The sequence below is a fragment of the Passer montanus genome, unplaced genomic scaffold, assembly GCF_014805655.1.
Source record: "Passer montanus isolate IOZ18808 unplaced genomic scaffold, ASM1480565v1 scaffold15, whole genome shotgun sequence".
NCBI lineage: Eukaryota > Metazoa > Chordata > Aves > Passeriformes > Passeridae > Passer > Passer montanus.
Genome location: NW_024362051.1, coordinates 371,101 through 391,695, shown reverse-complemented (window position 1 = coordinate 391,695; position 20,595 = coordinate 371,101). Strand labels below are relative to the sequence as shown.

At 39.7% G+C, this 20,595-nt stretch overlaps 2 protein-coding genes across 4 annotated transcripts in view; one reads left to right on the top strand and one right to left on the bottom strand.

Annotated features, from left to right (window-relative positions):
• INSYN2B (inhibitory synaptic factor family member 2B) overlaps positions 1–7,365 on the bottom strand; it is a 29,015-nt gene extending 21,650 nt beyond the window's left edge. Inside the window, exon 1 of the mRNA XM_039701679.1 lies at positions 7,215–7,365. The gene's annotated coding sequence lies outside the window, so the exon portion shown is untranslated. The remainder of the gene's footprint in view (positions 1–7,214) is intronic.
• The window catches only part of DOCK2 (dedicator of cytokinesis 2), a 161,073-nt gene that overhangs the window by 91,676 nt on the left and 48,802 nt on the right, over positions 1–20,595 (top strand). For all 3 annotated transcript variants that reach the window (XR_005626705.1, XM_039701678.1, XM_039701677.1), the window contains 2 exons: positions 8,411–8,509; positions 9,584–9,678. Coding sequence is in view for 2 of the 3 variants with exons in the window: in XM_039701678.1 (XP_039557612.1) it covers positions 8,411–8,509; positions 9,584–9,678 (194 nt within the window). In the remaining variant the exon portion in view is untranslated. The remainder of the gene's footprint in view (positions 1–8,410; positions 8,510–9,583; positions 9,679–20,595) is intronic.

Below are 20,595 nucleotides of genomic sequence, written 5' to 3'. Positions count from 1 at the left end.
TTTTGGCTGTGTGATGGCACAGCTGGTTCTGGCCCTCAGCTCTCTAGAACTAAAAGGATAGAAAATAACCTGCTTCCCAACAGGTCCTTTGGTGGCACTTCAGGGGAGGACTAGAACAAAGATGACACTACCAACCACGACCTAAGAGGCTTTTCTGAGCAGCTTCAGCAGCACAGTCCTGAGGCTGCTATTAAACCTGAGAGCACTAATATGGAAAATACAGTGGAGGTGTAGGTTGTAATGCTTCTAATCACCACCTCTTCCCTGTGTGTGTTGTTACATATGTACTGATGCTCCCACACACTCTGTATTGCAGTGACTAATCATAAAAACAAGAGACGATAAGACTGCTCAGGTGATGCAAACTCTGAATATCAGAGGCATAACAGATTATATTTCTCTGGCACTCTCATTGATCGAGTTTGCTTTTATATGCATGTGATCCTGCTTTTTGTTTGTTTCCTGCTAGGATTGCTATTCCCTAACATGTGCCTACACTCATTATTTCTGTTTGCTCTGTCCAGGAGGAGGTGTTGGTACCCTGGCTTCTTAGCAAGACAATCTATTTGAATGAAATCCTACCTTCGAGATGAGGAAAAATAAATCCCTGCAGATAGCCTTGAACATTTTGGCAGTAAAGCAGCACAAAGAAGTGTCCTTTTGGCACACAGTCATCATCCTCAGGAGTTCAGATGGTCAGATGACGTGGCACCACAAAATGTTTTGATAATCATGTTTGGAAAATTGTTGAAAACTGTTTGAAGCCAAATTTGTGTTTGGGAAGGATCTCTTGTAACACAGTGCTATTTCATCAATACTCACCCATTTTTCTGAGGATGGTTTATGTTTTGGGTTTTTTTGGGGAGCAACTTTTAATTTCAGAATAAGGATATCATTTTTGTCTGAGGGATTTAATGCCAGGGGAGCAGAGGTGCTGGCTTTTACCCTCCTGGTGCATTTTCCAAACAGCCAGGAGCAGGAGTTCAGTCTTGTCCTATGGTGGTTTTAGGATTCAGAGGTTCCTGGATTGCAGTGACTGAGCAAGCAAGGGACAGTCACACTCCTGATGGAGCCTAAGCCAGGACACTCTGGAATTCTCTACCTTTTATAGGTTTTTAACTGGTTTTTCTTTCTCTCATTAAAAAAAAAAAAAAAAAGCAGCAATTAAAACCAAGAGCTAAAATAATCCCTGATTTAGTTATTCAAAGAAATTTCAATTCTCATCTTCATTCTACTTATGTTGTAAGTATATAATGAATCCAGCCCCTGGGCTGGCGCTAATTTATTAAAGGAGTATTCCTTATTCTGCCAGAGCCCAGGGATAATGTGTTAGAATCTCCCTCAAAAATACAATTAGCATATGCACAAATAATTGATGCAGACAATGCTACTTGGGAAATTTCTATCTGTGTATTATTAGAGTATCAAGATTCCCTGTTTATGTTACATTATAATTGAAATTCAACCAACTGGGACATAAGTGACATCCCTTGAAGAGACCCACACCTGAGGAGGATGCATAGCTGGCTGTAGGTTTTAGATTGTGTCCATTGGCAAGACATTCTGTCATTTTTTAAGTTTTATCCTTTCATCTTTATACATGTGTTTCCACAGGGTTTTCTTTCATGGAGAACTCCCTATGCTTTCCATTAAGCAACCTGCCCAAGATGCAATATGAAAAGCTCTCTTTAGAAAGATATGGGGTTTTGCTATGAATTTTTTGGTTTTGCCCATTACTCTGCTAATCAGACTCCAAGATTTTTTTCAAGCTTAGAAGTGGAGCCCACTGTTACAAAACAATTAAAAACTTAATAAAAGCCCCTACTGGATATCATCTAAATATGAAAAATATTTCAGATGCAAATTAAAACTGTTCTAACAGTTGCTAGTTGCTATTAATCAATCCTAAACAAACACTGTGAGTAGACTGGTTAGTGTAATGAACATAATTTGTTGGAAAATTATTTTTATTGGGCCCTATTTTCTCCATAAGATCAATTTAAAAGTAAAAAGGAAGTTTCTGCAGTGAAATTACTTTCAACAGTTTTAAGCAGAACTATTGTGATAAAGCTTTGTTTTAGCCATTCACAAATATATTTTATTAGTCTCATCTCTGATCAACTACTTGAAATCTAATTTAATTTTTCTGTCTTCAGTAAGTGCAGTTGAAAAAGAACAAAATCAAATAGAGTGGTATAGTTCTGGGAATACAGGAGGTGGCTCTGTTTCATTTTAAGGAAGTGAATCATCATCCAAAGCATTTGTCTTCACATTGTATAAATTTAAAGTACATGGCTTAGCAATAAAAGATGCTACAGCACTTTGAAGAGCTTGGATTGCTCCGTTCTGCTCTTTTTGACCCCAGGGTTGCTGTCCCTTGCAGCTGCTCTGTTCTGCTCTGCAGGCTCCTGTTGCAGCCCTGGCTGGGTTGGTTCCTGCTGTTGTACAATGCACCTCAGGGCAGGGAACCCTTTCCCCAATCCCTCCATCACCTCCTGCAAGTTCCCAGGCTGCTTCCCAGTCCTTTCAATTGGGAGAGATTGGCCAATCTTTGTCCAGTAAATAAACCACGCGTGGTATTTTTAATCTGATTCCTTGCCTGTACTTGGTGTGTAGTGCAGTGTTTCCCATCCTCTCTAACTGGAAGGAGTGCACTGGGACACTGGGCAGCACCAGGCACCCTCTGCCTGCTGGGCTGCCCATCTGCTTCAGGGGCACCAGGGCAGTGCAGCAGCACTGGATAAGAAATCAGGGAAATGAGCAGCCTGAGAGCCCCAGGACACTGCGGTGTCTCAGTGCACGTCTCATGGACCAGGGCAGGAAGGACCTTCTGAGGCTCAGGAGATTGTGGGAGGCAATCAGTGGGATGCAGAGGAGGAGGGAAAAGCTGCACAGACCCCTGCAGGCAAAGGATGGGAGCTTTCATCTGCTGGAGCAGAGCTGAGGTCAGGAGTGTGGCAGCAGTGCTTAAGGGAGGAGGTGAAACACATCCTCCTTTTGTCTTTGATAACTGTACTCTGGACTAGTTCAGTTTCCAAGCAATGATTGCTCATTCCAGATCACAGCACCACAGAAGAATCACAGAATATTCTGGGTTGGAGGGGACTCAGAGATCATTGGGTTCAACTCTTTAGGGAATGGCCCATACAGGTATTAAACCCACAACCTGGGCATTGTTAGCACCATGCTCTGACCAGCTGAGCTCAACCCAGTGCTTTCTGACCTCATTGATTATTGTTATTCATAATTTATTTGCAAATATGCTTTGAAGATGAACATAAAGTTAATATTACAGGAAAAGTAGTAAATTACACAACTGTGTTTGAACACAGACTTCAGCAGAAGTTAAATCAATTACAGTGGAGTGTTCATATCAACTAGAGACAGTAGCAGAAATTCTGGAGAGGATTTATGGCACAAAACCAGCCAAACAACAAAACCCAGCAGCAGAAAAAACATTGCAGAGAATAAAAAAATTTCTTTTCTGGAATATTGCTGGAAATTCAGTACAATATTAAAAATACACTCTTGTATTAAAAAACCCCAAAGATGGCAAAGGATATACTCCATGAAAATCAAGCTACTTTCATGTCCTACCATGAACCACTATTTTATTGCTTTTATCTATGCATGGAAAAGTCTTGAATGAAATAGTACTGAAACTGTTGTGTTTGTCTAACTTGTAACAAATCTTAAAATCACACAGAGCAGCTGCAGTGACTCTCTCATTGTGTTGCAAAATTGTTCTGTATTATTCCACCTGGTAGTCTGCTGCTTTTATAGTTGTGCATCCTTTTAGCTAAATCTTGTGACTGTAAAGGAAATGGTAGGACAAGCTAAAAGAGACCAGCATGTTTTCAGTCAGAAATCCAAGGCTGTCAGTGAGATGCAGGAGCAGGATGCTGTTCAGTCAGCTATAAAACACAAGGAGACAGAACCAATGAACGTAAAAGTGGAAAATTAAAAACTCAGACCCACCAAGAGTAGATGAATGTTACTGTAAGTGATTTAGTAGCACCATGTGCTCATTGGCAGGCTCCAAGCCTGTATGGATTGGGAGCTATTCCCCATTTCACACGTGATGGATACTCAAGGTTGTTGCATAGCAGCCTGTCCTAATGTTTATGTATTTGTGCCTTTCCAGCCTGAAACACTACATTTTAGGACTGCACATGCATTGGCAGGGACATCTATTTCTGGAGAGAAGCAGAACTACTGCATTAGCAATTCACTTGAAATTCTGCTTATTTTTCCTTTCAGACTGGTATTGTTTAGTATTTGCATAATATGATCAAGATGTTTGTCTCAACCTCTACATATGCCACAGTTCCCAAAGTTTCATGGGTTTTCTGAGAAGCTGTGGCTTCAAGCTACTGTGGTTCTTTGTGGCATCACTGAGCATCTTCCATACTTGTTTTCATGTTGCTCTTTAGCTCATGACAAGAAACAGCTGTGATGACTCAATGACTCTGTGAAGACTGTATTTTTGGAGATATTCTCAATAACAGACTCGTGGTACAACATAAATATTGATGATTTTTAACACTTGATTAAAATAGCTGATTGGTTAGTTTTTCTTTCATTACACTCAAGATGACATATTTCTTACTTTTCCTCCAGAAATATGTTTGTACTTATTTCTGAACAAAAAAAAAAAAACCCAACCAAAGCAGTTGGCCCAATAAAGTTCTCAGTCACTCTCTTTATGGGTGTTATTTTTACAATTACTGTTTCTCACATGCAATGAATTTTGAAACTTCTGGCTTATCCTACAAGAGACTTCAGAATTAAGTCTAATTTATGATTGCTTCAAACACCACAAGAATGCTGGGTTGTTTCAATCAGTTTCTTTGGCCCATACAGAAAGCCGTGTGTTAATCAAATATGAACCATCATTAGTGTGGGGTCACAGAGCCCTTCTTACCTCCCCCTGCTTGTGAGGGTGAGCAAAATGAGCATGTCCACGTGGTTTTGTGTTTGCACTCAGGCTCTGTGCTGCTGAAGTGCTCTATTAATGAGGGTAAATGCCACTTAAGTGCCTACATTAAATAAATATCCCCGAGTCCTTCCACAAGTGCATCTGTATGAGGATTGCCTACCCTGCAGCCACTGAAACCCTTCTACTAGATTAGATCAAAATGTAGCTTCATTCCATGGTATTTCTGTTGTTTTTCCAGTGCATTTGCCTCATCCTTGCGCTGCTGCTCTATTTGAAGTTACTACGGCAACCTGTCACCATCTGCTATTATAAAGTGCTGGGCTTAGTTGCTAGGTGTTGAAGTTTGTCATCTTACTCATATGATCCTGATGTTCCTCAGCTGTTTCTTTTCCTGTACATGTTGCATTCACAGCTAATCTGCACTTTTTCAGCAGTGCAAGAGATTCCACCTCCTCCTGCTTGACCTTAGGAAGCCCTGGTTGTTTTACAGAACAAGTCTGCAATTCCTTTTGGTGTCCTTTGTATATACTCAAGTAAACAACATCTCTTTCACCTTACCCACTACTTTGCAGTGTTTATAGTAAAGCCAGCACTTTATCTCATTTATATGTGGCGTTAATTATGGGGGGGTTTAAGTGTTAATGTTTCCTGGATATTTTCTCCTCTGTTTCATTTTCATTTGGCACCTATTTACTCATGTTCCTGCTCCTTACAGCAGTGCAGTGTTGATACTATCAACTGCCCTATTTGTTTACACATTTTTTAAAGTCTGACAGGAAATTGTATAATTTAAAAAATAGAATTCAGTGCTGTTTCTGTTTTGGATTCTTTTGTGTTCATAAGGAAATTAATGTATTGAAGTTGGGAAATATTTCATTAGAGCTCTTTACAGTCATGCAGAGTTGTTTCTGGGTTTTTTTTCTGTTCATGTTGTCTCAGCATTAAAATGTTTACTTTGATACATTTATTTTTTATACATTTGACCTAGTTCTAATCAGTTTTCTGCTGTAATTCACAGGCTAAATCCTAACAAGCTTGAGCACAGCTAAAATGATTTGCTAGGAGTCTACCTGAAATTCACCTTGTCTGCCACAACCTTTTCTATCCTAGTCTATTCTATCTAACTATTCAATCCCTATGTACAACATTTGACTTAATGAAATCAGTTTTTTAATGGACTCTTCTGTGATTCTGAATTTCTCCTGCCCATCCTGTGAACACACAGGCTGTGGCCAGGCACAAGAGCTGGCTTTGTGCAGAACTTACTGTTCACAGGCAGTTCGTGCTCTTTGCACACTCCAGTAAGAGGCACTTCAGCCCCAGAGGAGAATTTCAGTGAATGCAGAGAGGTATTTGCAGGTTTGATCAGAGCTGTGGAGAGCCCTGAGTTACCCTTCAGTCCTGCCAGGGAGAGTGGCAGTGCTGGGGGTGCAGGGGCACTCACAGATCTGAGGCTGCCTCTGAGGAGCGAATATTCATTGCTGCCATTTGGGGATTAGGAGGGAGGGGCAAGCTTTAAACCTATAACGATGCTAGCAGATGATTTCTGATAGTTGAGATTGCTGGCAAGAAAATGATTAAAGATCAAACAGTATTTGTATTTCCCTGCTTTACAGTTATATGGAAAGGATGGAGGAAGTTTTTGCAGCAAATCGCCTTTACTGACACCTTTTTTATTATCATTCAGTCCAAATGATGTGAATTTGACAGGTTTGATGTGAGGTCCTGGCCAGCAAGATGTAATCTTTGCTTATGGCTCTTTTCAAGGCATATTATCTGTTAAATTTAAATTCACCATACCCAGTCACTAAGGCATTTGTGCTGTACCATAATCACAGCCATAGCTAGACACATTTTTTGAAGTTGCTTTTAACAAAAGAAATAACCTTCTTAAAGTCTTTTTGCCCTTAAGCATCATAATAGATCTATACAATGCTCGTGAAGAAATGCTGCTTATTTCAAGCAGTGATTATTTAACTTGAGTCTAGAAAGGCATTCAGCGGTGAAATGTATAACTACTAAAAATACGAGCTGCTTTTCATGTCAATTCTCGAACTTCTGCTGCTAATCTTTTTTCAAAATCAAGACATGAGAAGAAAACCCCCACACAATTTCAGTACCAAATCCTTTGCAATTCATTATTCCTTTCAGCTATGAATTTAACACCACAGCAAAAATTTGTCTGCTCCAGAACTGTAAAAGTGAAGTACTACTGCAGGAAATCCAGCATTTCTTTTAGAAGAGCATCAGTACCCGAGAACACACGATTTCTTACCTGAAATCTTGTGGTTTACCTGCAGAAAATGAGTCTTCTTAGCCTTAAAAAGTAGGCAAGGCTCTCACTAGCACTAAGGTTACTCCAAAAGAATGTACGATAGCTCCTTTGGGTTGTAAATTCACTCTTTGTATGCAAGAGGTGTGCTGGCTCTGCTCGCGTAGGAATAAATAAATAAAGCCCAGCAGCACGGAGCGGAGAGCAGCTCGTGCAGGGAAGCACAAGACCTCTAGTGGTCACAGGCAGAGCTGAGCAGGGACTCCTCCTGCTCTGGAACGGGGACAAAATGGTTGGGTGCCACTGTGGTGTGGGGACAGAGCGAGCCCGGGTGGCACCGAGCGGTGCTGGAAGGGCTCCGCGACATCCAGGGAATCATTCCGAGCGCTCAGCAATGTTCAAATGAAATCCCAGCATTGAAAGCAGGCTGGGTGTTAAGCCAAGAATTAAAACTTCAGCAAATTAAAAGGAATCAATAAGGGGGAATCTTCACGGTCTTAAAGGAAAAGTGCAAATCGTTAAACTCACTATTATTGCTTGGGAAAGAAACGTCTTTGTGACTTTCAGTAACTTACACTGAAAACTCAGTGTAAAACTCAGGGCTGGAAATCATGTTGTGTCTTTCAGCATTTTGACTTTAGGAATTGAGAAAGACTAAATACTTCCTTTCGAGGAAGTTTGAAAGAAGTTTTGAGATGTGAAGGTCATAATGTTCTATAGAAGTTTGAGAGCTCCCTAACAGCTGCTTAAACCTGCAGAATGTGAAAATGGCATTTCTTGCACTATTTCTTCCTTTGAATAATAGCATTATTAGAATTTTTTGATTCATATTTTCTTCCTATGAATTCCTAATAGAAGAATCCTAGGGGACATCACATGCCTTTTAGGAGTCTTAAGGTGATAGTGAGTTGTACTTAATATAAGAAGTTTTCTTGTCACAATGTGCGTTTCCATGTGGTATCTCATTAATGATGCAGCTTTCTCACAAGAGCCTGTCCCTTGCCAAGGCAGCTTTTGAATAATCCTTTTGGAGTTCTGAGTTTGTTTCTTTCATCTGGGCTGGCAAAAGCTTGAATATTATTTATTTTTACATACATAAAGGGATTTTTCAGGCGTTTCACATGCTTCAATTTTAGAAAGAGTACAATCCAATATCTTCGGTAATCCACATGTGTTGATTCTGCCTGGTTTGCTTTCAGAGTCATTTTGTGGCGTGCATGACAGCGATCCTAAACCAGATGAGCGACCAGCATTATTCAATGTACATTGAAACTTTCCAGACAAGTTCAGAACTAGTGGTGAGTACTAAGTATTGATAGTTACAGTATTTGATTTCCTGTGAAAAATCAATAGATTGTTTTTGGAGTTTCTTTTCTGATTCTTCCTAGAATTAATTCTCTTGTACAGTTTTTGCCTCTGCATCATTGCACTGCCTCCCTCTTCTAATGGTGGCACTGAACAACACTGAAATCAGAAATTTGGAAGAAAACAAATTTCTCTGTTGATCCTGGCACTGAGGTGGTGATGTAATGATCCAGAATAAATAATGGGATCTTTGTATTGTACTCTTATGAGAAAGGGGAAAAGAAAAAGAATAAACTCACAACAAAACAACAGCAAAACTTATCCTCACTAGTTCAATCTTATCCTCAACTAGTTCACACTTAATACCCGGTGATCCATTTCCATTTTCACTATTGAGTCTACTCCTGGTGCAAATAAGATTGGAAGTTAAATGCAATAATGCCCTATTCTTGTAGTGCATCCTTTTATTGCAATTTTTTCTGCCATAATTTAATGGTACCAGAAGGTTTCCATAGTCCTATGTGTGTCCTTTCAGATTTCTGCTGTAACTGTCAGGTAACAGGTTTGGATTACATCTACATTTACTGTTAGTCCATGGAGGCAATATCTGCACTTGTTAAGAACTGATCACTTTCCTTCCTTCCTTAAAGTCAGAGTGGTGCCATAACTGAAATTTTAAATATGACTAAATTGAGTAAATAATGAAAAAAATCCTGTATTTTTCAAGCCTGTTCATTCTTATTCATAGTGAGACTAATTCATAAAAAATATCAAATTTTACCAAGAAGTACTACAATTTTTTCCTTCCATTCATTTATGCCTTCTGTTTTCTGAAGAGCCCTGTCTGATGACTTTAATGTAATCAATGTAATTCCACTTGGAATCTGAGACTGCTGTTCTACAGGACTTTGGCTCCAATCTCAGATTTACTGAGATATCACCAGGAGTTCTTCTCTTGACTTCATTGAGAGCAAAGCGGAACCCCCCATGTTGGCTCCTCAATCCCACAGAAACACTTCCAAGTGTGTGTCTCACAGCCCCAGCCTCACTGCAGTTTGTTGTTCCAGGACTTCTTGATGGAAACGTTCATAATGTTCAAAGATCTCATTGGGAAGAACGTGTACCCCTCGGACTGGATGGCCATGAGCATGGTGCAGAACAGGTGAGGAGGGAGCAGCACAGAGCTCCTGCTCTCTGTGCTGCTGGACAGGGACTCCTGTCATACCCTACAAGACATTTTCAGTGCAGTCTAGGGTAACTTTATCATTCCAGTCTGGGGAATGCCAAGAAGGTCATCTGAAACAATCCATTAAATAGCTTGTTGACTGTGCTTTAAGTCCACTTAAAATGGAAAGGGGAAATTACTTTTTCATCTATTTGGATGTTACCTTTACTGCTGAACTTATCCTGGCTTCTTGTTTTCAAAGAAACACTTTGAGTTTAGATGCTGGATTGTGTTACTTTTTTTTTGGCAGTCACCTGTACTATCTTTATTTTAGTTTTGTAGAGATGGTGGTAACACTGAGTTTTCTAGAAGTTGCAGAGGAACAGGTCTAAGAGCTAAGTGTCAAAAGTGCATAGGTTTGAATGAACTTAATCCACAGATGCTGTTTATTGAATGTCACAGTTGCACATTGAAGTGGACAGTGAACAGAAGAACACTTACTACATAGAAGTGGAATTTCTTCCACTTCTTAATATATAAAAAGAGAGGACTGAGGGTACTGAATAAAGCTGATCATCTCCTGCGAACGCTCAGTGAGGAAAAGGAGGAAAAGATTTGTAAATAAAATTTACAGTGATGTGATATCAGATTTTGATACTGAATATGTTTTAATCTAGAATTTGAATTGAATTATGTTAAATGAAAAGGTTGGTTGGGGCTTTTTTTGCATTCTGTGATTCAAAAGTGAAGATTATGTTCTAGATGGACAGGGCTTGGAGCAACCTGCCCCAAGGGAAGGTGTCCCTGCCATGGCAGGGGGTGGAATGAAATGAGCTTTAAGGCCCCTCCAACCCAAACTAATCTGGGATTCAATGAACTCCAGTCAGGTGTCCAAACCTCACTTGGTCACTCATGGGCATTAATGACCATGAAGGGATCCCTGCCCCCTCCTCTGAGGTGGGCAGGCACAGATGTGCTGCTGGATGTGTAAATTCAGGTAATATTTTGTACATTGCAGGAGTTTCATCCCTCTTGTTTATTTTGTCTGAGCCACTTTGGCCTCTCAGGTAAACTCTAACTCCTTGCACATTCTTATGTTGCTGCTGCTGTGATTGCAATTAGTTTTGATGTAGCAAAGGCTACTCTAAAAAAATAAGTTTAGTACTAAACTGACTATAATAATGTGGCACATGTCAGCACGTCAAACCTTTCATATGTAAAACTGGTTCTCTTATCTAGAAAACACTGTTGACACCTGCATTATCCACAGGTATGGGATTATTTTATTCTGTGAGGGTGGAAAGTGTCTGTCCTTGGTCAAAGAATGTCTTTGGGGCTCGGAGCTTCACCTGGTGGTGTCTGTATTGTGTTAGGTCCTGACAGGAAAAATTGTTTTGGGGGACTGTATTTGTGTTCATGTGCCTCCTAATGACTCTGAACTCTGTGGACAAGTTGTTCCAGGCAGGTTTTGTTGCTCTAAGTTTTATCCTCTGTAAAGAAATAAGTCAGCATTTAAAAAAATATTGTTTAGAAGCTATTTAATAGTTCTACTGTAAACACATTGCTTACCTAAAATGAGTTGGCACTGTTTATACTCCTTGATTATGTTGCTGTTCTCTAGAATGCATAAGGAAATGAGTTATTGATCTTTATATCTTAATTTTATGTTATATCAACAACTGAGAGGGAGGCTTTTTATCAGTCTCTATAGAAATTTGGGGTTGTTTTTTTCTTTTTTTGGGTCTTGTGGTGTTTTTTTGAGGGAATGAATGTTCTACAAAATAAATTGAAGACTAATTTAGTTTTCTAGATTTGTCTTGTTAACATTGTTTACCACAAACCAGAGGAGTAGCTGAGAAAAAGTCACGGGGATCAGGCTCAGGTCCCTTGTAATAACACCCAGAGAAGAAAAGACAATTAAAATCCCAACAAACCAAACACAAAAATACCAGCACAGCGCAAGCTTTGCATTCTCTATTCCCCTGTTCAGAACAGGAGGCTCCATGCAGGTTTTTATTCCCTGGAGGAGGTGTTTTGCCTCGAGTCCCCCCTTTCTGCACTTGCAAAGAGCCTGGTGAGGGCTGAGGGGCACATCTGTGTGCGGTGTCACCTGGGCAGTGGCAGGGTGCAGCTGGTGGCCCTTGTGCTCTCAGGGAGGGCAGCACAGCCTGGCAGCTCCCCTGCATGATCCTGAGTGCTTTGTGGCTTGCAAGGAAAGTGGGAATTGGAGGAGTTTTGCTGTAGGAGGGACTGCAGCACAGAGATGTGAAATCTGCACACTTACAGAGAGCAGAGAGAGGGAAGAACATCACCAGCACTGCAGGTCTGGTCCTGTTTACTGAGCAGGACACCCAGTTCCTGATGTCTGGAAGTAAAACCAGGCAGTGCCTGAATGATATCAGGGAGATTTCAGCTAAAAGTTTGATGTTTGGCATAGATGGGGGCACAAATGAGAGAATGACTTCTTACAGGGTCCAAAGGAAGGGAGAATGGGCACATTCTCGTCCAGGAGAAATTCTGGTGGGAGAGTTGAAAGAATTGGAGTAGAAGCTTAATTGACTAAACTTACTGATAGAGCTTTGTCTGTGTCAGGATGGAATGATTCAAATCAAATTACTTTAAATCACTATGATAAACAAAGTGCTCTTTTCTTCCCAACATGCTCAGCCCAAAGCACTTCTGAGGGAGGCAGAGGCTGTGACAGGCAGTATTCAATGAGAAACAGAGAATGAAAAGGAGGAAAGAAATAATGAAATTATTAAATACCTTTTATGTTTCCTGTTTCTTCCCCCCCTCTTCCACTAACAGCAAGATGGAGAGAACACTTCTTTATGGCATGCTAGGTAGGGCAGAACACTTTGGGAAACAGTAACATCATGATTGAGGTCATGAGGATATAATATCTGAGTTGTTTTTGTGATCCTCCATGGTGGATTTAATTAACTTTTGTTCTAATTAAAGTTGCTTACTGCTTTCTTCTTATTAGTTACAACTGCTTGTATGTGCACTTTATTCCACTCATGACACTTAGATATTGGCTATTAACTTATTAAAAGCAGTAATTCCTAAGTACATGGCATTTGTGGGGAAATGCTTGGCTGGTTTAGGCAATACCATATACTCTGTTTATCTTCCAGCTGTTCATAATTTTAATTTAGAGAGATATAATTTCTCCCAGGAAATTCATGTACTTTATTGTCAACATGAAGTGCATGGGGAGTGAGATTCGCTGAGTAAAAGGAAGAGTTAGCAGGGTTAGCAACTACAGGGAAAGTGTTCACATCCCTTCCCTGTCCTCTGGTAATTGAAATGGTAATTCCTCACAGGGAGTCTGAAAGTATTTGATCTTATCATAATTAATACCTGGGATCAGTTTGGTTGGTGTCCAGTCTGAAATGGCTTAGTGGGCACTTTGATTGTTTGCATGTCCATTTGAGTTGGTTTTTGAGCCTTGCCCACATTATTTTAAGGTATTTAAAAATAAAGGGAAAGAGGGTTTCACCAGCACATTTCAAGGTCAGATCCTACTCCCTGAAAAAACTCCTTCAAGATAACACTGAAGGGTATTTTCTAACACCAGTAGCTTGGCTTTTTCTAAAATATGTTTTCATTACCTGTGTATCTGAGTGTTTTCAGACATCTGTCAGAGTCAAGTCTTCCCGAGTGCTTTTTAGGTCTAACTTGAAAGGTTTAGCACTGCAGGTATTTGGCAAAAGAGCTGGAATTGGTGTCAATTTTCTTTCATTATACATACTAAAAATAGCTGCTTACTTGCTGATGAACTGCTTTGTAACAGCCTCCAGACGTGGCTCTCGTGGAGCTCACCCTTGGAGCGCTGTTATTAATTCAGGCAAAGCTCACAGTGCCTTCACATCAGTGTCACCTGCAGCCCCAGGCACTCAGCATCCTCAGCCTGCCAGGCCTGGGCTCTCCCAGCTCTCCTGCTGCTGGCCAGGTAGCAAAGGGAGGCACAGTAAATCCCTCCCTGGTGCCAGCAAGGGGCTGCTGGGGCTTCTGCTCAAGAGAGGACAGGAGGCATTCCAGCCCTGGGTTTTCTTGGGGTTTTTTTGGGGTTTTCTTTTCATAGATGACCAGAGAATGGTTCTTTGGCTCCTGAAAAACTCGTTTTTCATGTATGTATGTGTGGTCCTGAGCACAGCCTTGGAATAAGTGTCCAAGGCCAGGTTGGACAGGGCTTGGAGCAACCTGCCCCAAGGGAAGGTGTCCCTGCCATGGCAGGGGGTGGATTGAAATGAGCTTTAAGGCCCCTCCAACCCAAACTAATCTGGGATTCAATGAACTCAAGCTGAAAGGGAGAAAAACCTCAAACTAATTAAAATATTTGAGCTGCTTCTCAGTCTTCCATTTATCTGTTGGTGGGAATAAAACATACATATTTAAAAAACAAACAAACAAACAACACATACCAACCCCCAGATGAGTAGTTTAGGTTAGTTTTACCCTAGAAGCTGATTCATTTATGTAACTAAGGTCAGATGACAGTGTTATGGTTTATTTTGTGCAAATAAGGCAGAATTTAGAAGGCTGATCTGCTGCATACAAGTAACTCTTTTCTTTGATCTTGTTTTGCTCTGCAACTTTTGACTGATTTAAACATCTTCTTATAGAAAAGCTGTTGTTTTTATAAGGGCTTGAATTTTCAGGGGAGTAGAATACATTTATAGACAGGCTTAGGGCATATTGCAGAACTTTGTAATTGTAATGTATGAAAAAATATTTTAAGCAACAAGTATAAATGTCTAACGAAAAATTCTTTTATGCACAGTTGCAGAAAAGAGTAAATAACCTGTGCAAAGGGTATTGTAACATGTGCAAACAAATGTTACTGTTTAGTCATTGATTTAATTGTGTACAGTGATAGGATGTGTCCTTGGACAGCTGGGCTTTGTTATGAGACTAAAAATGCCCTTGTTGAAATGCAGTTTCCCTGTTAATATAAAGTTCCTATCAGAGATAATTTTTTTGTTGTTTCCCATGCTATTTGGTTCATAATGCCTCAGTATTTTGTATCTCCTGTCCATTAAATCCAGACTCCTCTGTTTCCTCATTGTCTTTCTCAGTCTGTACAAAAGTCAGTGTTTGTAATCAGGGAAATGCCATTAAACAGTCCTGGGGCAGGGGGTGAGGCAGGTGAGAGCAGAGGCAGGAGCTGTGCTTTCCCTGTGGGCTCTGCTTTGCTCCCATGGAGAATTCCCTGCCAGCTGTGGCTGATCCCTCCGTGCTCTGCTGGCAGCTCCCAGCCTGGCACAGAGTCACTTCCACCCGCCTGTGCCAATGTCACCTGCCTCGCCATCACCTGCATCCCCCTAGCACAAAGATGCTTATTCTGCACCAGCTCTGTGTGTTGTTCTCTGTGTCCTGGAATTATCTGCTTCCCAGGAATCTAAACACTTCATTAGGTGCTGGCTGCAGCAGGTATCTGCTCAGCAAGGGAGGCAGCTGCCCATCGTGGTCATGGAACAGAGTGGATGCCTGGTGGGTTTTACTGCAGTCATTTATTTCATCTTTTATCTGAATGCAGAGAGAAAACGTGCAGGGAGATGTCCCATTCCCACTCCCACTGCAGAGTGTCTCATCTTTCCTGATATCAGCTGCTGGGATGCTCACACCCCCCGACTGAGAGCTCTCTGAACTAAAGGAGAAGTCCTCAGTGGAGAGAATAACTCCACACAAAAAAAAAAAAAGCAGCCAAAAACCAAGCAAAAAATAAAAAACAACTCTATCTATCTATCTATCTATCTCTATATTATATAACAATACATAATAACTATATATTATATAATAATATATTAATAATGATTATATATATTTTATGTATATATATATGTATATATATCTTGGTAATTTGATGTTCTCAGGAAGTCAATGAGATAAACTGTTACTTTCCTAGGTACAACTTTGACTTGCAGATAGAAACCCCTCAGGTTCTCTGCCATGTGACCTGTTATAAAATGTTTTCAAGTATTTTAATTTTAATAAAACATCTGGGGATTAAGACAACGAGGAGTATATTCCCCTCTGTAGAATATATGTGCAAATGAGTAAAAGACATTGAAGAGATAACTCACACAAACTGTTCTTTGTCACTACAGAAAAGACTAAAAATTCAATACTCATAATTTTCATTAGTTGTAAGTGCAATTAAGCAATCCTTCTGTATTCCCCATTCTGAGTAGCTTTGACCAGAATTCATCTAATTAGAGATTTTCAGGAAATAAAATATATGCAATTTCCTTGTATTTAACATTATTTTGAAGAGTTAATTTTCATATTTTTTTTACCAGAAGCATCACAAAAAACCCCGCTGGTGTATTATGCATTTGCTGCATAATCATCTCTTTTAAAATTCATAGTCTGCTGGTTCAATACAACAAAAATCATTGGAAGAACTGAGAAGTAATTTTGCAATATCAATTCAAACTTCTCTCAAAAGTGAAGGCTGTGGGAGTTAATTACTGTGTGACATCCTGACACAACCATGTTAAGACATTACATTCATTTTTAAGAACAGGGTTTCAGCTTTGTGTCTGATTCCCATTCTAGATTAGCACTAAAGACAGCATGATTGTTAATTTTTTCATTAATTCAGAATATTTCTACTACGTAAAAAATTGTCTGGAATGCACAGAAGAGCAGAGGAGACAGGAGTGAGAAGGAAGTCACAATATAAGCAAAATTAGTGAAAGTAATGAGGTACTGAAAGCTCTCAAGCTGATTTATTAGAGCCCATTCTGGCAGCTCCTTGTACGCTTCATTTTCAAGCCATGAAGTTCCTTAAAGAATTCAACACATCCCAATTCCAGGAGTTTGGCATAAAAAGTGCACCTAATATGCAGACTTGAAAATGTATTTTGGCTCCTAAATGAGAGCTACACGGTGTTTAAGCATGTTTTGAGTAGATGCTGAAGGAAAAGCCACATACAAAGAGCCTGTTGAAGGGTCTCACGTGGAAACTTGGCTTTTCTGGCACAAAACCACTGCACAGTCCTGACTTCCTCTGGGAGTTCATTGTGCTGCTGTCAGAGTAACTCTGACACATTACAGCATGCAGTATTCTGGGTGCTTGGCATAGCTGTTTAATGCACATTTTCAAATAATGCTACTGAGGAAAACCACGATGTATAATTGAGACAAGCCCCAACATTATAACTGAGACAGGAGCAGCTGGGGCACAGCCATTTTGGAGCTGCTGCTTTCTGACTGTGTTGTTTAGTTACACTCTGGGTGTACATTGGAAAAGAATTTAGGAATATGGCAGTTGCTCTGTCATTAGAATTCAATATGAATGGTTCAAGAAATTATTCTTCAGTCTGTAGCGAAGCTGAGTTGACACAAGGGAGAAATATGATGAAATTATTCGCCTTTCTTTGAGCCACTGGCCATATTTTTCCAGTTACCATGGAAGTGGATTTCTTCCCAAGTGTTGCCATTACTGTGCTCTTCATAATTAGGTTTCATGTAGCCACAAGGTTTTTAAATATTTTTTCCATCTTGCATTACCCTTCATTTCTAAATCAATGATTGCCATGGTAGTAGGAGATCATTTCTGCTGTTGGTTTGTGGGGATTTTCATTATTTCACCTGTAGTACCTGTGGGGTTTAGTCTCTCCTGTCACATTGGTTGCTTGTCTGGTCTCTCTTCTGTGTATTTTGTACCTCCCAGCTTTCGTTTATAGCTGCAATTCACTGTTCCAGTCCTTGACAATGACCAGCACTGGGTGTTGTGGTTGCCAGGGTCCCAGGTTGTGGGAAGAGATGAATCTGACTCCATATTCTTAGAAGGCTGATTTATTATATTATGATATTATATTAAAAGAAATAATATACTAAAACTATACTAAACTATAGAGAAAAGGATACATCAGAAGGCTAGAAAATAATGAATAATAAAAACCCGTGACTGACCAGAGAGTTGGACACAGCTGGACTGGGATTGGTCATTAAGCCAACACAATTCACATGGAACCAATCAAAGATGCTCCTGCTGGTAAAGGATGTCCAGACCACATTCCAAAGCAGCAAAACACAGGGAGAAGTAGTCAGATAATATTGCTTTTCTTTTCCTCTGAGGCTTCTCATCTTCACAGGAGAAGAATCCTGGGCAAAGAGGATTTTTTCAGAAAATATCATGGTGACAATTGGGGTTTGGGTCTGACCCACACTTTGAACCTTCTCATTCTGTAACATGCCTTCTTCTGCATGTTCTGCACACAACAAGGAAGAGAAAAGGTGACAAGCCCACAGGAGAATCAGTTGACTTCAGCTGCTTTTCCCTGGTGTTTCCCTTACGTTACAATACCCATCAGGTGTCCTCTGCACAACACTTTATGAGGATGATACTCAGTTGATATAAATTATGGATGAGTATTATTTTGTCTCTGCTGTTCCCTGCTCCAGATCTCATAGAATTGGCATAATGGCCAAACTTTTTCTATCCAAACTCAGGAAATATCTTTAAAGATAATAGTCAGTACATCCTCTAGGATTTGCAAGAACTTCCCTCCTATTCCTCGTCTGTTCAAGTAGAGGATTCACTGATGAAAATCCTGAGAGATCAGTTTTGGGGATTAAAAAAACCACTGAAGTTAGTGTAACTCCTTCTGGCTTGAATTTTGGACCAAACTCTCTGAAGGAAAAGCACTTTGGGTTTAGGGGAAGAAGTTCTGGCTTCACTGGCTTTCAGATGTGACTTAAAAGAAACACCTATGCCATCATTTTAATGGTTTCTTTGAATAAGTTTCCACAACACAGGAAATAGGCTCTTTTAAACTTTATTTTTGTGTGTCTGATTATCCAGTAGAAGTTTGTACTTGATTCATTTTTGCACCTGTCATTCCATCAGTCACGGCGTAAGGAGCCACAGCAGCAGGAGCAGGAGCTGGTGCTCATAAATTCCTGAGTGAATTCACTCAGCCTTCACCTCAGGATCTGGGTTACTCAGCTAGGAGCTGAAGCAGTGAACTCCCAGATTTCAGAGTCATGTGAACCTGCAAAGACATTGAAGAGCATCTCACTGCTTTAAAAGAATTCACCTGAGGAGTCTGAGGAAAGGGCTGTTCATTATTTTGGAAATGTTTCTAGTGCTGGATCTGATTTATGCACCTTTCTCGAAATCATGCTGTGGACCCAGAAGTGTTCTTTCTTTGGAACAAGGTGCAGAAAAAGACCAGATTTTGCAAAGCCACCTAAGAACAGTCAATGTGAACTTAAGATTTTGTTTGTTTGGGATTTTTGGGGGGGTCTCTGTTTGTTTGTTTGTTTTATAAAATTCTCTCTTTGTTTTATGTTGAAAAAGCTGATGTAACAATTCTAACCAGCTTGCTAAAAATAACTTGGGGTTGCAGATCTGAATTTTAGGTTTATTACCTATTTACATTTCAAAAGCAAGGACAACATGCAGACCTATTTTACTGTTAGACAAAATCATCATCTGAGGAATAGCCTTGAAATCCTATTTTGATTAATATGTTGTTTATGAATCCAGAGTTCTTTCCTTGGTCCATCTCAATCCTTCTGTTTTCTTTTGAGGGGAAATCAGCTTAAAATCAAATTTTCATCTTAGAGTGACATGAATTTTCAGCTTTTTCTGCCTTAAATTATTTCTGTGTTACTTAAGGTAGTGTTCTCCCCTGTTTGGAACAGACACCTAAGTGTGTGAAACCAAGTACAGCTGCACAGGTTTCTATTCTTCGGGCCCTCTTTCCAGCCAAAAGTTTTAACAAATGTCTCTGACAATGCAATGAAGAAAAGCAGAAACAGCAGGAAATTCAGAGAGAGAGAGAGGAAACAGGAGCAGTTGAACCATGGCAATTTTGTTGCTGTCCTAAGCCAAAACCCTGCATTTTTATGCCTAGAGACTTTGGACTTTAAAGATCTTCCATAAATCTTCAGGCCCAAGAGTTTTATATGAGCTGTGCATTAGAAGCATCAATCCTCATAAACTCAGGAAATATCATTGAAGTTATTGTGGGTAAAGGAATTTCAGCAATTTTAGATCATAATTATTTAAACTGATGAGAAATTAATTCTGTTGTGACTGTAGAAAATTTATTGTTTCATTAAAATTAATTGAAAATGTGACAGTTTAATTTATATCTTCAAAAATTAGTGTTTGAAATTATATTTTCTCCTTTTTTCATCAAAATCTCACACTATTTTACAAGTACCTGCTTATTTTCATACTTGTGGCTACTTAATTAATTCCCCTTTTTGGTGAAAGAGGAGACTGAGGCAGGACAGTGCAATCATTGAGGCACTGGCAGGAGGCAAGAATAGCATTCAAACCCACTGCCTAAGTGACTCCCAGTGACAGGAATAGATACACCCTTTAGGCAAAACACAAATGAATGAAAATATTTGCAACTTGACAGCCTGGAAATATTGCATGCTCCCTGCAAATGTGTCCTTCCAGTCTGTCAGATAAAAATATTTGTGAAAGGGATATTTACAGAAGACAGCTTACATATAATTATGTTGTATAGAAACCTGTACATATTTTTAATATTTTCCATGATTTCTACTTGACATTAAATACTTCAGTATTTTTCAGGTGTCCTTGAGGTTTTTCTATATGGCTAAAAGTAAAACTTAATAAAGCTCTTCACAACAATTTTTATTATACCCAGTAATATGTCCACATAGGAAATAGATTTCCACTAATAAATTTCATGTGTGTTTAAGGTATGATTATTTCTACTCTATTTTGCATGATATTTCTGTTTAAAGAGTAAAGTTCTGAAAAGTGTTGGGTTTTTTTTGTTGCAAGAGAAGTTATTAGCACCAGATTATATCAAAGTCTGGCTAAACTGGATATTTAGGTGATGTGTTTTGCCATGGTGTTGGAGCAGTGTGGAAATGCACAGAATTTGGGAATTATAAAAGCCTCAGAAATGG